General features: G+C 44.0%; 3 protein-coding genes; 1 reads left to right on the top strand and 2 right to left on the bottom strand.

The window, feature by feature from the left end:
- Positions 1-10: 10 nt before the first annotated feature.
- GSTUM_00005252001 (uncharacterized protein) lies at positions 11-1,636 on the top strand (the record flags this gene model as incomplete). XM_002837253.2 has 2 exons in its annotated part: positions 11-72; positions 201-1,636. 2 exons carry the CDS (start codon positions 11-13, stop codon positions 1,309-1,311), a joined length of 1,173 nt encoding a protein of 390 aa, XP_002837299.1. The 3' UTR covers positions 1,312-1,636.
- Positions 1,637-2,380: 744 nt separating this feature from the next.
- On the bottom strand, positions 2,381-6,655 carry GSTUM_00005251001 (uncharacterized protein). XM_002837252.2 has 8 exons: positions 5,627-6,655; positions 5,343-5,486; positions 5,226-5,283; positions 4,583-5,160; positions 3,896-4,513; positions 3,699-3,848; positions 3,341-3,643; positions 2,381-3,278 (listed from the first exon to the last, which is right to left on the bottom strand). Exons 1-8 carry the CDS (start codon positions 5,768-5,770, stop codon positions 3,105-3,107), a joined length of 2,169 nt encoding a protein of 722 aa, XP_002837298.1. The 5' UTR covers positions 5,771-6,655; the 3' UTR covers positions 2,381-3,104.
- A 188-nt stretch (positions 6,656-6,843) lies between these two features.
- On the bottom strand, positions 6,844-7,889 carry GSTUM_00005250001 (uncharacterized protein). XM_002837251.2 has 4 exons: positions 7,784-7,889; positions 7,308-7,703; positions 7,032-7,118; positions 6,844-6,975 (listed from the first exon to the last, which is right to left on the bottom strand). Exons 1-4 carry the CDS (start codon positions 7,796-7,798, stop codon positions 6,946-6,948), a joined length of 528 nt encoding a protein of 175 aa, XP_002837297.1. The 5' UTR covers positions 7,799-7,889; the 3' UTR covers positions 6,844-6,945.
- Positions 7,890-22,722: the final 14,833 nt, after the last annotated feature.

The following is a 22,722-nucleotide window of genomic DNA, read 5'->3' as shown; positions in this document are numbered from 1 at the left end:
GGAACAAATCATGACCGATAAGAAAATCTATTCTGCAAGCACTACTGCCCCCGTCAACATTGCTGTTGTCAAGTATGTTTTTACCCCTCCACTCTCCAACCCGGTTTCATCCGGCTTTCGTCAAGTCTTCCCCTCCGCCATCCTACTCCCCTTGGAACCTAGGATCGAACGACCCCCCGATCTAACTTGTTCCAAAATAGATACTGGGGCAAACGCAGCGTAAAGCTCAATCTTCCTACCAACTCCTCTCTCTCCGTAACCCTCTCCCAAGCCGATCTAAAGACCCACACAACAGCAGCCTGCAGCAGCACCTTCACTGAGAACTCCCTCTGGCTAAACGGTGAAGCCCAAGACGTCTCAGGAGCCCGGCAAACCGCCTGCTTCCGCGAACTCAAAGCTTTGAGAAAGAAACTCGAGGACGCCAACCCATCCCTGCCTAAGATGAGTGAGTACTATGTTCACGTTGTCTCCGAGAACAACTTCCCAACGGCGGCAGGGCTTGCATCCTCCGCTGCAGGCTTCGCTGCCTTAGTTCGGGCCATTGCGGATTTGTACGAGCTGCCGGAGTCACCGACGGAATTGTCCAAGATCGCTAGACAGGGGTCCGGCTCGGCCTGCAGATCGTTGTTCGGTGGATATGTTGCGTGGGAGATGGGGCAGGCGGTGGACGGGAGTGATTCGTACGCGGTGGAGGTGGCACCGGCATCTCACTGGCCGGAAATGAAAGCCGCTATTCTCGTCGTGTCTGCTGCGAAGAAGAGCGTTTCCTCCACGGCTGGTATGCAAGCTACCGTAAACACCTCTGCGCTCTTTACCCATCGTGCGTGCGACGTTGTTCCCAAGAGGATGGAGGCTATGAAGGCTGCTATTGAGAATAGGGACTTTGAACAATTTGCTGCTCACACCATGGCGGATTCGAATCAGTTCCATGCGGTCTGTCTGGATACTACACCTCCGATATTCTACATGAATGACGTCTCCAGGGCTGCTATTCGTGCTGTTGAAGCGTTAAATACCCATGAAGGGAGGGTTGTTGGGGCATACACTTTTGATGCGGGTCCAAATGCGGTCATATATTATCAGGAGAAAGATGAGGAGAAGATCCTGGGATTTTTGGGGACGTTGTTGGCACCAGAGGTTGCTGAGTGGGCTGGAAAGTACGCAAAAGTTACGCCGGAGGGATACGATAATGGGTCTTTCGAGGCATTGAAGGATGGTGTTAGTAGGGTTATCTTGACCAGGGTTGGAGAAGGACCCATCAGGACTCATGATTCACTGATTGGAGCTGATGGGTTGCCGAGAAAGAGGTAGGATGATTCCTCGCATGGTAAACGTATTTTGTTGCAGTATTGGGGGGAAGTAGGATATCCATGCATTTTGGGCATATTAGTTAGTCGCTTGAAGGCTAGTTTTCAATCAGCGAAATATATACTGGGATCCATGTAGCCTAGTGGGGTTGGTCTCTAAAAGATATAGTACATGCGCCGTTGTCTGATGATCAGCCGGATATTATTGAGGATGGCGAAAATGTCAAGGGAGAGCGAGGGCTTTCGGACTTCTCTTTTTTTTTACCCCCCATTTTCTCCCCGCCCTTCTCCCCAACAGGAATTTTAATTTAATTTACGCCGTCCTTCCAGTTTCCTTTTTGAGATATTCGGTGACCTAATAATCCTGGGGCTGCTTTACCTGGGGAAACTCCTGCTGCTAGAACATATCATACTATAAGTCGAGACCCATGTCAAAGAAGCCCCCCCACACGCCAATAGCAAGGACGAGGGTCCGACTTTCGACCTTGCCACGCACGACTCACAAAAGAGCGGCTTCCCCGGAGACCTGTCTTATAGTGTCAATAACCGCAAGAAGTAACTTGAAAAGCCTCCCCCCCAAACTGGACAATATATACAGCACGATGCCGATACACCTATGCCGAATTCCCCCCTCGGGTAAGTTAAAACGGACCCAACGCTGACCAACACCACGCCGCACCCCGCACACATCCCGCACAAGAAGAGCCGCCTCTGTATGATGCCGTGTACCAGTAGCAAGTTTAGCGTTGTGGGGAACGTGGACAACGGCCAACCGATCCCTGCCTAACCTGAGTTCCTGCCCAAAAAAGGCTTATCGCAGAGCCTCAGCCCTCGCTAATCAGGGATTAACATTTGGTGCACGGACGGACGGCAAACGGACACTGCACAGCAAAGAAAAAAAAAAAAAAAACAGACCGGGAAGCGGGAGGGAGGGAAAAACGGGCGGGATTCACCACCATTTTTCATTTATCCATTTGTTTGTACCCCCGGTACGGAGCATCTGTCTAGTCTACTCGAGTAGTGCTCGTTGGAATCACTTTGCTCTGGGGTGAGTAGTGTAAAGGATAAAATAGTTTATCAAAAATTTAATATTCTCAGTTGAATTCTACCCTTCCGTCAGGGAAGGGGAAGGAGAAAGAAAAGATTGAATACAGAAAGTATGGCATGTCTGAAGTCTTAGTTGGGATAACTAAGACATTATGGACAGGAAAGTGGTTGGGAGCGATAGACAGAGAAAGAGGTAGACGAAATGAAGCGAAAGGAATCCGAAAAAGTAGGAAGCGAAAGAACTCCGTGTCAAAATAATGGAGAGCGAATTGAAAAGAGGAAAAGGGAAAAGTGATAATGAGGGCAAGAAGATGGAAGGGATGATAATTATATACAAGTATCATAGTTTTTTTTATTGTTCACCTGAAAAGAATGCTGATAAGGGGGGGGGGTGAATGGAGGGGATTGGAAAGTAGGAGAGTGGTGTCGGTGGAAAGGGGGAAGGGTTCATTGAAAGAAAAATAAGATTTTTTTTTAAAAAATCACCCATCTCTCCCTTTCCAGCCTTATCAATCGAATATGAGAAAAAGAAGAAAAAATGAACCCTAAATAAAAAGGAAAAGCATAAGAAAAAACCGGCAAAATTCCCTACATTCTATCAGAATAAATCCTGTGACCTCCCCAACTAATTTTTTTTTATTGAGACGAACCGAAACGAAAAAGAAATGTTATCGAAGGAGGGGTCCGGAGAAGAAGGTATTAAAATTGATGAGTGGTATCAAAATGCGATATTTATTACCAAGAGTAGTGTTACAGATGAACAGAGATCAGATCGGTCACCGCGAATGCTCGTCCGCAGTTGGGACACTTTCTAGATCTCGAGGATATTCTCTCGTCTGCACATTGCCTGCAGAAGACATGGCCGCATGGTCTGATAGCAGTATTCTTGAAACGGTTTCTGCAGACGGTGCAGAGGGCGATTTGCTAAGTCACAAACAATGTCAGCAATCCCACCTACTTCTCTGGTTACGCGCTTGGGAACATACTCTTAAGGCTTCAAGCTGTGAATTTTCACTACCCTTTGGCCTGTTATTTTCAAGGCATCTTTGAGCGTCTTCTAGCTTCACCTGAAGCTTTTCGACTTCGATCTCCGCTTCCCTTCTTCCAGCAGATTCTCTGGACACCGCTGCATCACGAGTTTTCAGGTACGTGCTAAGTTCGGCTACTTGAGACTTCAGGGAATCAGTAGTATTGTTTTGTTCTGCCACACGAGACTGATGCTCACGATTCCTCGTAATTAAGGTCTGTTGAACAGTTTTCATTTCGGCGATCTGTTTCTCCAAATTGACCTTGAATTTTTGTCAGTATGTACTCTTATTAGATATCCTGAAGATTTAAACTCACCACTAGATCGCGAACCTTCTTTTCAGCGTCCTTGAGTTGAGTGATAATATCCGTGCTCCTAGCATTCAGGTTCTTCAGGGCTCGGTTCTCAGCGCTCAATGTCTCTTTATTCTTCATTGCTGAAAAGTACTTTTGATCGGCTTTTCCTTTCTGTGGACAGTAAGCATTGAATGTGATGAACAAAGGAGGAAGCATACTTCGGCCTGCAAGCGTCGCATCTTATCCTCACTCTCCTGGATCCCTGCAACCTTTCTGGATGCTTGATCATGAGCCTTCTTGAAAGCTTGCTCTAACGCGGGTAATTCCTGGGTCAGAACTTTATAAGCTTTGTCGAGGTGCTCATACTTCTGCCTGAGCTCGTCTAGGCCCCATTCTGCGAAAGGTTGAGTGTCTGAGAGGGCTTCCTTGTCAAGCTCGAGTCTCAACCGTTCAACCTCCATTTCCAGCGAGGCAATTCTGGAAGCCCTTGTTTCAGCCAGTTCGTTAACCTCTCTAATCGACCCAAGTTTCTGATCTTCTCTTGTTTTGCGTTGAGTCTGGTCTTGGATGAGCTCATCTCGAGCGGCTCGCACACGGGCAAGGTCTTGTTCTGTCCTGCTCAATTGGAGTTGCATATCACTTATTACAGTATGCTGTTCAGTGAGAATCAACTCCTTATATTTCGTGCGTTCAGCTTCAAAATGTTCGGTTCTTTCTAACAGCTCTCTGTTGAGAGCCTCGATATGGTTGAACCGGGTAGCTAAATCTTCGAGCTTGACCCTCAGGTTTTTATAGGCATCGCATTTGGATATATCTTCTTCCGACAGCCTTCCGAACTAGAATCCCATTAGCCAATGCCTGTGTAGACCAGATTTCAAGCGTGGAAAAAAAAAACACAAAAATACCTTGATCGTAAAAGTCGTTACTTGTTCCGAGAGTCGAGTGTTATCGGCTTGTAATTGTTGAAGCTCTTCTTTCTGCTTGCTAGCAATTGCTTGAGCTTCTTTACGGGCCTGCTCAGCATCGGCGACATTTCCTTCGGCAACTTTCGCATTGATCTCCCGATCTTTTGCGGATTGTTCGTCGCTATTCCCCCCGTCTTTATTATTTTCGGCCCCAGCATTCGATTGGAACATAGCTTGTCGCTCTATTTTCGCCAAAGTTTGGCTCTTTAGGCGGTCCACCTTCTTCTCTGCCGTCATGTACTTAATTGTCGCTTCGGTGAGTCGCGAGTTTGCATCTTCTTTTTCCTTTTGGAGGCGAGCAATCTCAACCTTGCGGGCCTTCTCGTTAGCCAGAAGGGAACTCAGCCGAGACTGTAGCTCTTCGACCCCGTCAGCCTTTTTATTATTTGACGAATTTGACCGGATCGCTGAAAATAGTGCCTGGAGTGAAGATGTTATGTGATCACGCTTTTCCTTCAAGTGATCTGTAAAGCTCGCTATATCGTTGAAGAGAAGAGATGAGGAAAATTCCAGGGAAGCTGTAGACCGATTCGTTAATAACTATATAAATTCAACACCACAGATTTCCTTAGCGTCAACCTACCTCCATTCTGGCAACTGCTATCGGGCTCGCCGGCAAGAAATCGAACTTCATCCAACAGCTATATGTCAAATCTCAGCCTAAAACTCAAGAGGGGCGGGATTTAGATCTCGGCCTTACCTGAGCCCACCAAGCATCTATTACTCGCAAATGATCGTCATGATACGTTGATCTTTTGTCTAACTCCTCGACTCTCGATTCCAACATGTTGCGCTCTCGCTTATATTCCATCATCTGGCGCCATATCGCTTCTTTTTGAAAATGCTTATAGGAAGGTGAGCGTTAGCGGGAGTGAAAAAGAGGATCGCGTGTGGCAGCGGAGGCCGGGGCAGGAAAGATCCGTGGTTGAAAAATAAAAATATGGAAATGAGGGGGAAGTGGTGCGTAGGATGGTAACGACTTACAATGACATCCTCTTGACTTTGTGGCACCTGATGGCTGTTTTGGGGTGCTTGAGAAGAAGAGGCAGAATTCAGAGCTGGTCGTTTAAATGGAGGTAAAGAATCATCGGACGGCTCATGCGGGACAGGTCGCTTCCGGTCTTCCATGGCAAGCACTGTCGTTCTCATGAGCCAGAGAATTAAGAAAGCTAGAAGGGTTTTAGGGTTGTAGGGGGACAGGAACTGGAGGAGACTAAGCGACGTTAGAGGCAGGAGAAGAGAGTGTTTAGGGGAAAGGATGATGAAGAGAGAAAAGAAAGAGAAAGGAGGGAGGGAGAGGCGAGTAGCCAGATGAGAGGGGGGGTGAAGAGGTTTGTATTGTGTGTATGGGTTTCTCCTTTTCTCGCGTGCAGAGAGTCGACAAGTTGAAGATGAGCGAGGCGGAGGTTCAGGTCTGTTTCTCTCACTGCGGCTATTGCCCGCGACCTGCGCTTACTCAGCAACAGCTTGTGCAGCCTCCTATTTCCTGCTCCTGGAATGCTATTCTTCCTCCTTTCTCTTATCCCTCTTTTGCCCCCAAGCCTTCCTCCTTTACTTCTCGGCCACCTCCCTTCTCCCTACCTCTCAAATACCTTCTGCAATAATAACGGTGGTGATAAACCGAATATTACAGCCATTGTCCTCGGCCAATTTTTTCCGGTCGAACGCAGTCTGAACAACGTCACCCTTTGACGCTATTCGTGCCCCACATCAACAATAACAACCAAGAGAGATATGGCTGCCGTGGCATAGGTAGCAATTGTGATATACTACTCCTGCGGCGTATGGCCAGTCTGTATCCTGCCCAATCGACCTTGACGCCCTTTACCGACCCCACCCGATAGTGACGGGGCATCACCCTAGACACAATTTGACCTGCCACCACCGACCCCCTAACTGGGGACTGGAAATACCGGTAGGATACGACCATCGTGCTTATAATCTCATTTCAATCCTCAACCCACTACCTGCGTACCGTCCGATTTTTCATCAATTTTATAACATAATCTTTTCTCATTCCGTTTCCCCAGGGATAATGACAGGTGGAAGGTATGGGAGTAAGGCTGCAGCGTTCCGCACCGCCGCAAGGTTCATCTCTACCCTGGAGGTTCTGTTAGAAATGCGTTGACCCGAGACAATACCAAAGCTTCGACTGAAGCACAGATCAACCATCAATACACTATTAGCATAGTGGGGGATGAAATTCCAAGCTTCAGTTTTAAAGGATATCCACTCTGCAGGATCACACTATCCAACAACCTACACAGTCAGACTACAAGCCAATCCCTCACTCGGAACCACTTTTACAAAACGGAAAGTTCGCCAAATTTCTCCTATTGCGAACATTAGCATTCTAGTTATTAGGATAGGAGCTTTGGGAATTAGATACCTTGTATCCAGCCGGCATCCATCGACCTTTTGAAACCATCTCGGCTGTTCGAGCATCGATATCTGGATGGGCTGCCGCGATGTCATCCTAGAAAAAACAAGTGATCAGACCGCGGTGACGGTAGTGTTAGGGGGGTAGAAAGTAGAGCAAATTGAACGGAGGCAAGTTGGGAAGCACGGTGTATTCGTGCGATAGAATGTAGCCCAAGATAAAAATAAAAACTCCACACTTCCACTCCCTTTCCAATCCTCCCCCAAATCGTAAAAATATACATACCACGGTTAAATCTTCAAACGGTCTCGTCTCCTCAATATTCCTCAGCGTTTTCTCTAACTCCTTCAACTCGTTGTCGACTCTCCCCTTTGTGACTTCCGCGTTCCTCACCGCCTCGGCTTCAAACCCCTCAATAATCCTGACTTGTTTCTCAACATCATAAGTAACCGGCTGGAAGCGCTTCCAAGCGTTCTCAACTTCGTCGATAATGGCCTGGTTCCCCAGAATAGATCGATAATACGAGAAGTCCACCTTCATCGGCTGCTCCCTGAGAACAACCACCTTCCTGCGAGCATCTTCGTTCCGTTTCTTGAACGCTTGGAGTGACGCGGCTGTTTGTCCCTTAAGACCGAGAGAACTAGTTATCCCAGCCCAGTTGATCTTGAGGGCAGCACTCTTCTACGATGTGGGTTAGATTGGGTATTGCTGTTGTGAGTGATGATGAGTGAGCAGGTATGTGGAGGCGGAGGGGTGAATACCGCTGGGGCAGACATGTTGGTATTAATTTAGCGTGGGATGCAAGGGGGTGGTGGAGGGCGATAAGGTGGAGTGCGGTAGTTAACACACTGATGGTGGTGTTTTATTTGGTTGCGGATGGGCTATGATGCCGGTGGATAGTTCTTCAGCACGGGCTGTTCTGCGTTTCGAAACAGGTTTGGTTGGAACAAGCACCGATACCGCAGGCATGGTTGGGCCATAGGGTTGCTTGGGTTAGTGGTGCACCATAATACTCGCGCGGCCGAGTTGCTGTTGGACACCCACATAGAGTAGTGATCGGCGAACCAATACTGAGCGTATTCCGGGCAACATAGTTAATAAGCATACCGCAAAAATTGGTTTAACTGGAAATCGCCCTAATGCTGCAAGATCGACATGTGGCGCAAAAAGAGGGGGTGGCAACTTAAGCGAATATCAAAATGTAGCCGAGTGATATGCTATGATGGTGGATGGGGAACACAAAAGGGAATAATCATGTATTCTTTCCCACGAGGTGGTATTTACTACAGTTGGAAGATGTGAGAAACCAAACCTATCTCAATCCTGGTCTACAAATTCTACCACACTCCCATGCTTACCATCTACAGGTAATCCAGAGTATGAAATAGGTAGATCCTCACCCCCCTCTGCACTATTTTCTCCATCTTCCCTCCAATTTCCAATCTCCAAAAGGGAAGAGTTGATACCCTTAATTGATAGCTCACTATCAGAAGAGCCATCAACCGGCAGTGTTAGTCCTAGGTTGCGAAATGTAGTGACAACCAACTCCGTATGAGTTTGGCTAAACTGTTCCCATGCTTGGCCAACTGCTCGAGTGACAAGAATCCGCCGTTCTGCTATACCAGAAGTATCTGATTGGTGGAGTTCTCGTAAATTTAGCTGGTGAGTAGCTTCGTAGTTGTCGAGTAGTTGTTCAAGAATATCGCGAAGGATGTTTTTAAAGGGTTTGTTTACAGAAACATCGAGTGGCTGCACAAGTCCGGTACAGCCGGCCGGAATCATAGAGGGGATGATGTTATTTGAGCGTAAGGTATGCAGAACCTCTTGGGTAGAATGGAATTTGGCAACATCCAATGCAAGTAATCGGGAGCCCTCGGGCAAAGCAGGAACCAGAAATTGTTCAATCCATTCTACCAATAAACCAGCATTGGAATATGCTGATTCATTCCACTTAATTGCCACCCTGTCATCGTATCTGGCCATTTCCTCCTCCCGTTTTCTTCGAAAGTATTTGGCTTGCTGTCCCTGATACTTTTCTTTACCCTTGAAAATTATCAAAGGCTTTACTCTTGGCTTTCCACTTCCAAACACAGTTAACAAAAGGGTAGCCTACCGCTTGTCCCAACCACTATTGCTGGCTTTGACTTGAACGGTCTGGCTACTCTTGTCTGCATACGTCTGACCGTCGAGGAACTTGAAAGGTAGGGGGATCTTATCGATATTACAAATACTATCCAGTAAGTATTGACCTACAACCCTCTACTCATCACAAGTTTCCTCTCTAACCTGCGAGTTGCGTCTATTGAAGCGCAACCATGAGAGAATACTCTGTAAGTACTCCTCGGGTATTTTATGAGACTTGTTTGTTGTAAATCGCAGAGTTATCCGGTGCCGAGAGAGGAACCCAGCCAGCCACCCGTTGGAGAAAGAAAATTCGGAAATATTCTGGTTTGGATAACAAATCGCAAAGGCTTGATAAGCTTCCCATTGAAGCCAACCACTCTGAACAGCCTTCTGTTCTTCGCGCCGCTCACAATATTTGTCGTATAAATTGGCTTCTAACTCTGGCCAATAACAGAAGTTGGCACCTGCTCTGTTTCTTCTTTCTCCCTTCTTTCCTCCTACAATCTGGTCTTGACTGACTCTCCAGTTATGCACAGTTGTGATTGGTACGAGATAGCACTCCAATACTTCCTTCATCAATGGTGCTCGTAGCACTCCCGGTTCTGCTTCTTCTGCCCCCTGTAGTATCCGGTGGTGGTACCACCACTGAAGTACCTCAATTTTAAACTCTTGTGTATAGGAGCGCTGCATGCGCTTCTTAACACCCATGAAATACCCTCCACCCCGCTTCACAATCGACTTCGCTCTCTTTCCCAGCCTCGAATTTATAGTCATGTGGAGAAGAGTACTCGGACCTGTACTAGCAACTTCTACTACAGGTTCTTGGACGAGTTGGGTGAGTGGTATTTTGGCTATAGCAGGAAGCCTTGGAATATCTCCCGTTGACTGAATGTTGACTTGGTTTTCGTTTTGCTCGGCTACTGTGGTAGGTATATCTTCATTTGGCATTCATGGTGCTGGATTGAGAAGAAGCTGAATCTGCATCATGCCAGCTCTGATATCGTGTCCTGCTTGATTTCTGGGACTAAGATTCAGTCAATTAACATTTAAATTCTCCCATTGTTTATATTGGCAGAATTTAATGGTTTATTGACTGGATCTTCTGAATCTCTATTCAGTAGTCATTCTTGTGGACTGAATGCTACCAGTATGACTTTCTTCTGGTATTTCTTTTTTTTTCCCAAGGGTTTCTGTTCCTGAATCAACCTGTAAATCACTTGAGGTTCAAGCAAAGTTGAGTAATCTGGGATTGTGGCTTGGGCTGACTGTGGATCCTCGCTTACTTATTTGTTTTTCGTCTTAGACTCATTTCCAGTTAAACCAATTTTTGCAGTATACGATACAACAAAAATCATGATTCAATACTCTTTATTCTCAGCATCGTAATATATTGATAATTCTAGCCATTGAAATTATTATCCCCATTGTGGAGGATTACTCTTTGAAGCTTCTCATGAAATGTTTGACACTTTTGATTAATTACAGCCAGAGGAAGAGCTTTCCAAGTTCTCGCAAGTATCTCCTTTGCTCCCACAACCTCCATCCCACTTGCCCACACGAACTGCCAGGTTGAATTCAACCCCATCCTTCTCGTAATCTCAGATTGGTTCAATTTGGTTCAGGTTTGGAGATTTGCACAGCCAATTTAAGGTAACAATTCCTTGAGACTTCTGCTCCTTGTAGTCTATTTGCAGTACAGTTTGATGACAGAGTGTCACGAATGTGGCTTGGCGAGGAAAAGGGTTTCACGTGACACATGGTTATGAGTCACAGGTATGTTATCGTTTTACACATATGACTCATTCAAGTAATATCATTTGTTATGTGTGGGATTTGTGATGCTTTCGTACATGGCTCAAATATGAGTCATGGGATGTGCACCTGACAAGTAGGCCTTGCGAGTGTGCCTTGCGGGTAGGCCTTGCGCATATGATTTATGTTTCGCACATGACCTTGTTATGAGGTCATGGGTTTTACACATATGACGCAGTTGAGTCATATGACTTGTTTATTGTGTTATGATTGGTTTATGAGTTTTTGCACATGACCTCGCTATGAGATCATGGGTTTTGAGCATGTGACCACTTTGGTCATATGACTAGTTTGTTAGGATTTGGTTTCGCAGATGTGACCACTTTGAGTCACATGACTACGGGTGGGAAGAACACTATATAAGGAGGCTGATAAAGCCGAGGAGGATAGGTTCTTCATGCTTTGTTCTAAGTACTTTTCCTACTTATTATTACTTTAATGAATTTAAAAATACTTTTACGATCTTTATCTTTATTGCAACTATATCATTATGCCAAGAAGAGCTCTTTACGCAGAAGAGTTAGAGAAAACTTACGATAGGCATTTCCGATAGAAGACAAAGGTCTTGTACTATCAGTAACGTAGGCAGAGGCCTAGTACTATCATAAGACGAAAATGAAGGAGAAGAAGAAGAGAAGTATCATTTCCCATCGCCAAGAACTAACTATTTGAGGAGGGATGGTTACATTACAAAGCATTATCTAGTACGACGTCAAACGATACAAGACAGCATCCTTCAACCCAGACAGGGAAGGAGATATTGATATCGACGATCAAAACCTTCACCTAGGGGGATTCAGCGATGCCCTAGATCACGTTTCAGCAGAGCCCTTGAGGGCAGCAAGCCCAGTAACCCCAGAGAAATGATCACCAGTCGATAGCTCTTCTGCAGGAACTCCATGACCTGAGAGAGAATGTGGGGATCAGCAGTACCTGGGCCACCGGTCCTGGCTGCTCCCGTACCAGGTACTAGCATACTTGGAATGACTGAGAATCTGTTTCAGACATTTCTAGGAGCAACACGAAACACAGGACAAAGAAACATCCAATAACTAAAAGCAAAAGAACCCGACACATACGAAGAGGCCAAAGATAAGCTACCAATATTCCTGGCACAATACGAAGGATATTTTGCCATTAAGGGATATAGAGATCACCACGATGAGATCAAGATTCCATATGTGGAATCTCTACTAAGAGGACTAGTGGGGCAATAGATCATGCCCTTCCAAGTTGGAAGGAGAGGGAATGGGTTACGTACGAAGAGTTCAAGGCGACACTCTTCGAACAATTTGGGGATCCCAATGCCAAAGAGACAGCAAGACGAAAGCTGGAAAAACTCTAACAAGGAAAACAGACCTTTTTGGCATACTGGAATGAATGCCGACTATTGGAATACGAGGCCGAGTTTGATGATGCTACCCTCTACATCATCCACCTGAGAAACTATAGTGAAAGACTCCGAGAAGCGTGGGGAATCTCTGACTTGCGTTACACCACGGCAGAACTCTTTGCAAGGTGGGCCAACGATAAAGAAAGGAAGCTAAACATGGTTCGAAACAACTCAGAAAATACTATAGCACACAAGGTGGCCCAATCATTAAGGAACGTGGATGGAGCCTTTAAACCACAAGCAGCTTGAGGTGAAAGTCGAGCATTACTACCAGGTGAGCCAATAGAGTTGGACAAATCAAGGGCAGGACCTGCTCTGAACCTGTCTAAGAAAGAATATGCCAGAAGAATAAACAGGAAACTCTACTCAAGATGCAGAAAAGCAGGATATCAGATACAAGAATGCAGAAGCCGACATGGCAGTGGATACCAAGGCACCAGAGCTGCTGGAAATAATCGCTTCCAAACTCAAAAAAGGAGTAACATTCACGAAATAATCGCAGAAGATATACCGGCGGAAAACGAAGAGGGTCTCCAGTAAATGGTGGTCTGAGAGACTCAAGATATGGACCTGGAAAACTCATCAAGTTAGCGAACTACTACATGGCACTATACACACAAAGAGAAGAAGAAGACGGAGATCATGTGATGATCAAAGCGAAGATATACAATGAAAAAGACGAAGAAACAACAATATAGGCAATGCTTGACTCCGGGGCTACCAAAGATTTCATCATTAAGAAAATCTGTGACAAATACGGCCTCCACATTAAAGAAGCGAAGAAAGGGAGACAAGTCTTCCTAGCAGATAGAAAGCCAAGCACAATAGGTCCTATAACTCATACGGCGAGAGTACCTATGGACATTGACAGCCATAGGGAAACGGCAACCTTTTAGGTAGCAGATCTCAAGAACCATGAGATCGTCCTCGGGATGCCATGATTGCGAAAACATAATCAGACAATCGATTAAAACGAGAACAAGATGACCTTTAGAAGCAAACCATGTACGACACGATATCTTAACAGTTCGCCTATGGTCTACTCAACACCGGTATGAGAAGCAGAAGAAGAAACTTTGCATGCAAAGTTCGCCAAGATGCAGTAGGATAAGAGAGTCCGGATACAAAAACTGGACCAAGAGGCAAAAGTGCCTACCAAGGGTGTAACGATCCCTCCTTGGATAGTTAGTTCTTGGCAATGGGAAATGATACTTCTCGTTTCTGTCTTCCTCTTCCTTCGTATTACGATAGCTCTAGGCCTCTATCACGAATATGGCTTAGCGAGGAAAGGGTTTTTCACGTGACACATGGTTATGAGTCACAGGTATGTTATTGTTTCACAAATATGACCTATTCGGGTTATATGATTAGTTATGTGTGAGATTTGTGATGCTTTCGCACATGGCTCAAGTATGAGTCATGGGATATGCGCCTGATGAGTATGTCTTACAAGTGTGCCTTATGGGCAAGCATTGCGCATATGATTTATGTTTCGCACATGACCTCATTATGATGTCATGGGTTTTGTGCATATGACTCAGTCGAGTTATATGACTTGTTTATTGGGTTATGATTGGTTTATGAGTTTCGCACATGACCTCGCTATGGGGTCATGGGTTTTGAGCATGTGATCACTTTGGTTACATGATTAGTTTGTTATGATTTAGTTTCGCACATGTGACCACTTTAGGTCACATGACTAAAAATGGGAAGAACACTATATAAGGAGGCCGATGTGGCCGAGGAAGATAGGTTCTTCACGCTTTGTTCTAAGTACTTTTCCTACTTATTACTTTAACGAATATAAAACACCTTTACGATCTTTATCTTTATTGCAACGTTATCATTACGCCAAGAAGGGCTCGTCATGAAGACGAGTTAGAGAAAGCTTACGATAGGCGTTTCCGATAGAAGACAAAGGTCTTGTACTATCGGTAACGTAGGCAGAGGCCTAAAGCTATCGTAAGACAAAGAAAGAAGAAGACAGGAAGAGAAGTATCATTCCCCGTCGCCAAGCACTAATAATCCAGAGAGGGATCGTTACAGCCTCTGCCTACATTACCGATAGTACAAGACCCTTGTCTTCTATCGGGAATGCCTATCATAAGCTTTCTCTAACTCTTCTTCATAAAGCGCTTTTCTTGGCGTAACGATAACATTGCAATAAAGATAAAGGTGGTAAAGATGTTTTATATTCGTTAAAGTAATAAGTAGGAAAAGTACTTACAACAAAGCCTGAAGAACCTATCTTCCTCAGCCGCATCGGCCTCCTTATATAGTATTCTTCCCACCCGTAGTCATGTGACCTAAAGTGGTCACATGTGCGAAAACAAATCATAACAAACTAGTCATGTGACCAAAGTGATCCCATACTCAAAACCCATGACCTCATAGCGAGGTCATGTACAAAAACTCATAAACCAATCATAACGCAATAAATAAGTCATATGACTCGACTGAGTCATATGCGCAAAACCCATGACCTCATAACGAGGTCATGTGTGAAATATAAATCATATGCGCAAGGCTTGTACGCAAGGCACACTTGCAAGGCATACTCGCCAGGCGCACGTCCTATGACTCTTATTTGAGCCATATGCCAAAGCATCACAAATCCCACACATAACAAATCATATGACCCGAATGAGTCATATGTGAAAAACAATAACATACCTGTGACTCATAATCATGTGTCATGTGAAAGCCTCTTTCATGCCAAGCTATGTTCGTGACAAAGGGTTCCAAAGGGGCAGCAGGACACGACCTGCATGCCAACGAAGGAATCAAGATACCTGCCAATGGGCAGGCAATGATAGGGACAGGAATAGCTATCAGACTACCAAAAGGCACCTATGGATGAATAGTACCCTGTAGTGGTCTAGCAGTCAAACATCAACTCATAACCATGGCAAGAGTGATAGAAGTTGACTATACAGGTGAAATCAAAGTGGTCCTGGCCAACCTGGCTCAAGAGGACTACAAAGTCCAAAAAGGCGATCGAATCGCACAGTTGATCATCGAAAAAATCAAGAATGAGGATCTGCATGAAGTAGATCAACTGGAAGAAACCACAAGGGGAAACAAGAGATTTGGAAGTACGGACCAAAACCAGCTCGATGCAACAAAAAGAATTGAGATCAAAGAGATCACAGCACAAGCCTTTGGATGGTACTATCGAAGAAGAGATACAACAGGAATTCTCAAATGGAGATACGAAGACGAAAAAGCGGTCCTAGCAAAAATCAACATCAGCACAGAACTAGCAATCTAAGACAAGAAATACTAAAGCAAAAAGGAATGGAAAGAATTGATTCTAAAGAAATATCATCAATTCACGAACCTATTCCAAGAAGAGGAAGCTATTGAGCTACCACCTCGAAGGTCAGGAATTAATCACAAAATTCAGCTGGACAAAGACGAAAAAATGGGAAAGACAAAAGAGATTCCCTACAAGAAGTTATACCCACTAGGAGAAGCAGAGCTCGAAGACCTTAGGAAGTATATCGAGCAAAACCTAAAGTGAGGATGGATCAGAGACTCCTTCACATCAGGAGGATCCCCAATACTATTCGTCAAAAAGAAAGATGGAAAAATGAGACTCTGTGTAGACTACAGAGCCCTCAATTTAGTTACCAAGAAAGATTGATATCTACTACCCTTGATTGGAGAGGCACTAGATAGACTGTGGTCAGCAAAATACTTCACCAAACTCGACATCAAGGATGCATATCACAATATACGCATCAAGGCAGGAGACAAATGGAAGACTACATTCGCCTCAAGATATGGAATGTTTGAATACTTGGTTATGCCTTTCAGGCTAACTAATGCTCTGGCTTCATTCTAGAGATGGATCAACAAGGTACTCAATAAGCACCTTGACATATGTTGCATCGTATACTTAGACGATGTACTCATCGACTCGGAAAATATGCAACAACACCAGAAGGATATCAGCAATATCATGGCCACAATACAAGGATCAGGAATGAAGATCAAACTAACAAAATGAGAATTCCATAAAGAAGAAACAGAATACCTCGGATTTATCATCAATCGAAGCGGAGTCAAGGTCGACCCAGTCAAAATAGTAGTAATATGAGATAGGGCCAAGCCAAATAATAAAACAGATGTTCAATGCTTTATGGGATTCTGTAACTTTTATTGAAGGTTTATAGAGGGATTTAGCAGGCTTGCAAAACTACTCTATAACCTAACAAAGAAAGACAAGAAATGGGAATGGAAAGAAACAGAACAGAACGCATATGATGCAATACGAATGCATCTAACATCAGTACCAATATTGGTTTATTTCGACCCAAACCGAAGGACAATGATCGAAATGGATGCCTCAAAATATATATACTCAGGCATACTATCGCAACAATGCGATGACGGGAAATGGAGGCTAGTGTCTTACTGATCCAAGACAATGACCCCCACAGAGTGCAACTATGATGTGGCGAACAAAGAACTATTAGCAATAGTTCAAGCATTAAAAGAATGGAGGAGATACCTTCTGAACAACAACCATCCAGTCCGAGTTCTAACCGACCATAAGAATCTGGTCCTGTTCATGACTACAAAAGAACTGAACCACCGCCAGATAAGATGGATGGAACACCTCAGCAAATACAACTTCAAAATTGAATACCGGCCAGGTAAAGAGAGTGGAAAGCCAGATGCTTTCACAAGGATTGCAAGCGACAAACTACAAATAAAAGAAGATGAAAGGATCAAACAAAAAACAAGAACACTATTATCAAAAACCTACTTTGAGGCAATGGAGGTTATTCAATTCACATCAATGGAGGAAAGAGAAATTGAGAAAGCAAACGAAAGAGACAAAACAATTCAGGCAATAATAGAAGCAGTGAAGAAAGGAAAAAAGGAGATGAAAGGAATTGCTCTAAGTTTATGCCAATAGAAGGATGGAAACATGTGGTACGATGGAAAACAATGGATTCTGGAAAAAGAAGAGATAAGGACAGATATCATACGACAATACCACGATATCTGAATGGCAGGACACGGAGGAATAGTTAAAACCACGGAATTCATCACAAGGTTATTCTATTGGCCAGGACTGCGCAAAGATATCAAATGATATGTCAAAAACTACGACATATGCCAAAGGATAAAAATGGCCAAACACGCACTACATGGATTACTGAAATCAAATGAAGTTCCCGAATGACCATCGGAAACAATGACTATGAATTTTATCATGGACCTACTGATATCGGAAAAGTACGATAGCATCCTGGTTGTGGTGGATCGTCTGACCAAAATGAGTCATTTCATTCCAGTCAGAAAAGCTATTGACATAAGGGATTTTATACAATCATTCTTCTGAGAAGTCTTCCGACTGCACAGCCTCCCAAAGAATATCAATACCGACTGAGGAATACTATTCACATCAGGACTATGGAAGAAAGTAACCAGAGAAATAGGGATATAAAACAGGCTAAGCACAGCATTTCACCTGCAAACGGATGGACAAACAGAATGGGTAAATGCGATACTTGAACAATATTTACGGGCCTACATTATCTACCAACAAGATGATTGGTACAAACTATTATCAATAGCTGAATTCGCATATAATAAGGGAAAGTAAGAAATGATCGGTGCAACACCCTTCTTCGCGAATTACAGACAACATCTACAAAGTCAGACTACATATCATACGATTACTGGTATAATATTGGACAAAACAGATATGGGAAAACTATATGAAACCTTATAATACAAAATGAGTCAAGCATAACAACGACAAAAAGAACAATACGATAAGCACCGAAGACTGGATCCAAACATACAACCAGGAGATATGGTATGGCTAATACCACGCAATATCCATAGGATGCGACCATCAAAGAAATTGAACTACAAGAAAATCGGACCATTCAGGATACTGGAAAGGGTGGGCAGTCGAGCTTATAAACTCGACCTTCTACCCTCGATGCAAATATACAACACATTCCACATCTCACTCCTCAAATTACACAACAACAACAAGTTTCTCACACAAATAATTATTCCTCCTCCTCTGATCGAACTGGATGGAGAACCAGAATACGAGCTCGATGAAATAGTCGATTCTCGCTTCTTCCACGGTCATCTCCAATACCGAGCCAAGTGGATGGGATATTCGCCCAAACACGATAAAACTTAGTACTTTGCACATAACTTCGAACACGCACAAGATACTATCTCAATATTCCACCAGCGATACCCAGGCAAGCCCGGCCTAGGTAACGATTATGTTCAACCAAGACAAAAGCGAGGGAAAGGCTCTTGCGCTATTGAAATAACACGAGGGCCCAAGAGATAGCCCCCGCTAAACCTCACCGACCAGCCCCGAATACTCATTCACGGGGCCGACCAATAAAGAACTCAAGGAATGAGAAAAACAAGCACAGCATGATGCCATGTCATGGACGGTATGCTACAATGATGGATGTCCCATACATTATGGGGGCAATGAAGGCTCGAGATGGGTCTCGAGAGAGTACAAAAGGTTCGGTCCACACCTGGACCATACCCTAAAGTACTGGAACCAGTGCTTTAACAACACGTGCTAGATGCACAGAATGAAGAAAATCTCTACGGGATAGTATCTGCAGAAGGATTGGACAAAGAAAGAGTTGGAAGGAAAGATGCCAAGGTATAGCAGAGAGCTAGGGCCTTGAGAATGAGGCCCAGGGAGGGGGGAGCCCAAAACTCATCGACGGAAATGGACCCGGATGCCAGGAGCCTACACAGGCAAATCCGAGGACTTCGGGAACAACTTGGTCAGGCCGAAGCCACAATTTCAGCAAACGACAAAACGATCGCGGAGCTATGACAGCTGAACGATATTCAGAGGTACATGATCTTGATGGCAAACCTCACCTTGGAAATGGTGAGGGCAAGATGGAGGGAATCAGATGACAAGTTCAATAGGCTTCGGAGGTCCATGCACTCTGCAGGACAGGAACTATTGAAGCTTGGGGAAAGAGCCTGATGGGACTCAGGCTTAGGGGGAGAGGAGCTAATATCACTAATGTGGCTTAGCGAGGAAAAGGTTTTCACATGATACATAGTTATGAGTCACAGGTATGTTATTGTTTCACACATGACTCATTCAAGTTATATGATTTATTATGTGTGGGATTTGTGATACTTTCGCACATGACTCAAATATGAGTCACGGGATGTGCGCCTGGTGAGTATGCCTTGTGGGTAGACCTTGCGCAAATCTTCATGTTTCGCACATGACCTCGTTATAAGGTCATGGGTTTCATGCATATGACTCAGTCGAGTCATATGACTTGTTTATTGTGTTATGATTGGTTTATGAGTTTTTGCACATGACCTCGCTATGAGGTCATGAGTTTTGAGCATGTGACCATATTGGTCACATGACTAGTTTATTATGATTTGGTTTCACACATGTGACCACTTTGGGTCACATGACTTCGGACGGGAAGAACACTATATAAGCAGGCTGATGTGGCTGAGGAGGATAGGTTCTTCACGCTTTGTTCTAAGTACTTTTCCTACTTATTACTTTAACCAATCTAAAATCCCTTTACGATCTTTATCTTTATTGCAATGATATCATTACGCCAAGGGAAGCCCTTCATGCAGAAGCATTAGAGAAAACTTACGATAGGCGTTTATGATAGAAGACAAAGGTCTTGTACTATCGGTAAGGCAGGCAGAGGCCTAGTGCTATCATAAGACAAAGAAAAAAGGAGAAGAAGAAGAGAAGTATCATTCCCCTTTGCCAAGAACTAACTATCTGAGGAGGGATTGTTACACTATGTACCTTTCTGATTATAACCTGCAATGTCAGGTATTCTTAAAAGGTGCGAACACCTGGAGACCCTGAAAATCACCACATCTCTTTGCTAATTATGATATAACTAACTTGGAACTCTACTGTTTCTAATAGTAGTTATCCGATCTTTAGAGTCTTTTGACTTGTGGCCTAGTTCTCAAGTTGAACTGAGTTGGCTCCAATTGTTTTCATTATTGATGAAATGATCAGTTTCATCTGCGGGTTGTATCTGAGAAAGGTAGTCATAATCACAACCCTTTTTTGGTCACCTAAGTCTAAACCTTCATAACTTCTTTTCCAACTAATAAATGTCTTCCGGAGGACTTCCTACTAATTCGCAGAAAGGTATTTTACCAGATTGACAATTATTCTCTTGGTTGGCAACTCTTGGTTGCTTTGGGTAACCGGATTTCAATCACTGTTGTATTATGGGAAATTGCTTTCGTAACTACAACGTGCTCTGAATCTTTGCTGCAATACGCTGTAAAGTCTAATAACTTCTATAGTAGTATTTTTCAGAGTTCTAGACTCTTCTAGACATTGCAGGGTAAGTGTGAATGTATTAGTCTCTTGCTGAGATCTTTTACCATTTAATACCATCTCTTTGTGTAGAAAGGTCCTGTTACCTATGCCTATGCCAAAGGTATCACCTCTTTGAAGCCTAGTAACATTCTGAGTAGTTAACAGATTTACCCTGTTCCACTTCTCAGACCTAGCCGAAGGTCTCCTCTTATATAACCTGTGAAACGGATCCAGTTGGGTTGACAGCGGCGATGTATATACTGTTATACTGACATTTCTAATTAGGTAGTATTATAGTCACAGGACGCAACTGACATTAATATGTATAATGATGTGTGGGCCATGCAAGGGGGCTAGAGGGGGGTGTTGGAGATCCGAGATTCCGATTCTGGATGAGGTTATCCTACCTACAGTGACTCCTGGATATCGGATCTTGGTATTCCTAATACTACCCTGGTGGACATGTACCAGGTTATTCAGGACAAGGTTACAATACGGTTAGGTGGAGACAACTTGATAGACTTCAAAGTTGTCTAGACTAATCGGGATTCGTTTCTGTAGATGGAGGTTGTCTAGGAAGGCTCGAACTTCGCTCATTTCATTTATGACTACTAGGGGTGAAGTAGAATAGGTAAAGTAGGATAGAATCGTAAAAACAATATTATATTGTTAAGGTCTCTTCTCTGTTGCTTGATGATGTCTAAAGCTTAGAAGGCACTTTGATATTTATATTCCACGTTTGAGTGTTCGCAGACTGCATCTATTTATCTTACAACTATGTACTTCTTCAATCGTAATTCGCGACATCGAGTTTTCTTCTAAGGTGCGAACACCTGTAGACCCTGAAAACCATCACACCCTCTTCAGTAATTATGATATTACTTCTCAAGAAGCGTGCGATCCCCAATAGTAATATCCCAATTAGCGGAGTCTTTAGACCTATGGCCTAGTCCTTAAGTCGAACTGAGTTGGCTCCAATTGTCTTCGCCATTGATAAAATGATCAGTTTTATCCATGGCTATATCTGCAAAGATGGTCTTCATGACAACCATCGTACGTCGTCTGACTCCAATCCTTTGTAACTCCATACCCAACCAATAGATTTTCTCTGGATGACTTCCTATTAATTTGCAGGAAGCTATTCCACCAGATTGGTAATTAATCCCTCGGTCGGCAACCCTTGGTTGCTCTCTGGGTAGTAGGTTTCAGTAACCATTGTAGTATTGAGGATCACCCCATAATTACAACGTGTTCCAAAACCCAGTTGCAACACTCCGTGAAGTTCATTGGCTTCTTTGGTAGTGTCTTTTGGAGTTCTAGACTCTTCTGGTGGATGTAAATGTATTGGTCTCTAGTAGAGATTCTTTACCATTTGATACTATCTCTTTGTGCGAAATCGTCCCGTTACTTACAGCCCGTGCCAAAGGTATCATGTCTTTGCAGCCAAGTAACTCTCTAAGTAGTTAACAGAATCACTCTGTTCCACTTCCCAGACCTAGCCGAAGGTCCCCTCTCGTATAACCTGTGAACAGGATCCGGCCAGATGGACGGCGATGATGTATATGGTGTTATTCTAACACCTCCAATTCTGTAGTAATATAGTCACAGGACGCAACTGAGATTGATATATATGATGATGTGCAGGCCCCGTAAGGGAGCCGGAGGGGGGTGTTGGAGACCAGAGATTCCAATTCCGAGTGGAGTTACTCTACTTAGGGTGGTTCCTAGGTATCGGGTTCTGGTATTCCTAACATGAGCTTCCTCCTCTTAAAGCTTCGCCCCGAATGCCTTTTTGGTACATAACAATAAAAAATAAACATAAATATCATTTAACCATTAAATTTTTAAACATTGACTCCTTTTGGACCTGATGAGAGTAGGGTAAAAAACCTTCCGTGTTTGCTTGGCCACGGTAGGAAAACCTTTATCTCATCGTCCTTCCTCTGCCTGCCTTGGCATTTCAGAATTATCACGGTGAAATTCATCCACCATTTCCCTCGCATTATCCATACCAGTAGCAG

This window comes from Tuber melanosporum (assembly GCF_000151645.1).
Source record: "Tuber melanosporum whole genome shotgun sequence assembly, scaffold_18, strain Mel28".
Taxonomy (NCBI): domain Eukaryota; kingdom Fungi; phylum Ascomycota; class Pezizomycetes; order Pezizales; family Tuberaceae; genus Tuber; species Tuber melanosporum.
The sequence above is the reverse complement of the archived record's forward strand: the minus strand, read 5'-3'. Positions and strand labels throughout refer to the sequence as shown.

Bases quoted from the DNA above. Each gene is read 5' to 3' on its own strand.
- GSTUM_00005251001 (XM_002837252.2), bottom strand. From the start codon at position 5,770: ATGGAAGACCGGAAGCGACCTGTCCCGCATGAGCCGTCCGATGATTCT. The intron at 5,487-5,626 runs GTAAGTCGTTAC...CCTTCCTATAAG, and splicing joins AAAGTCAAGAGGATGTCATT to CATTTTCAAAAAGAAGCGAT. The intron at 3,849-3,895 runs GTATGCTTCCTC...TACTGTCCACAG, and splicing joins TGCGACGCTTGCAGGCCGAA to AAAGGAAAAGCCGATCAAAA.
- GSTUM_00005250001 (XM_002837251.2), bottom strand. The intron at 7,119-7,307 runs GTATGTATATTT...TGTTTTTTCTAG, and splicing joins CGTTTGAAGATTTAACCGTG to GATGACATCGCGGCAGCCCA. The intron at 6,976-7,031 runs GTATCTAATTCC...TGTTCGCAATAG, and splicing joins GGATGCCGGCTGGATACAAG to GAGAAATTTGGCGAACTTTC.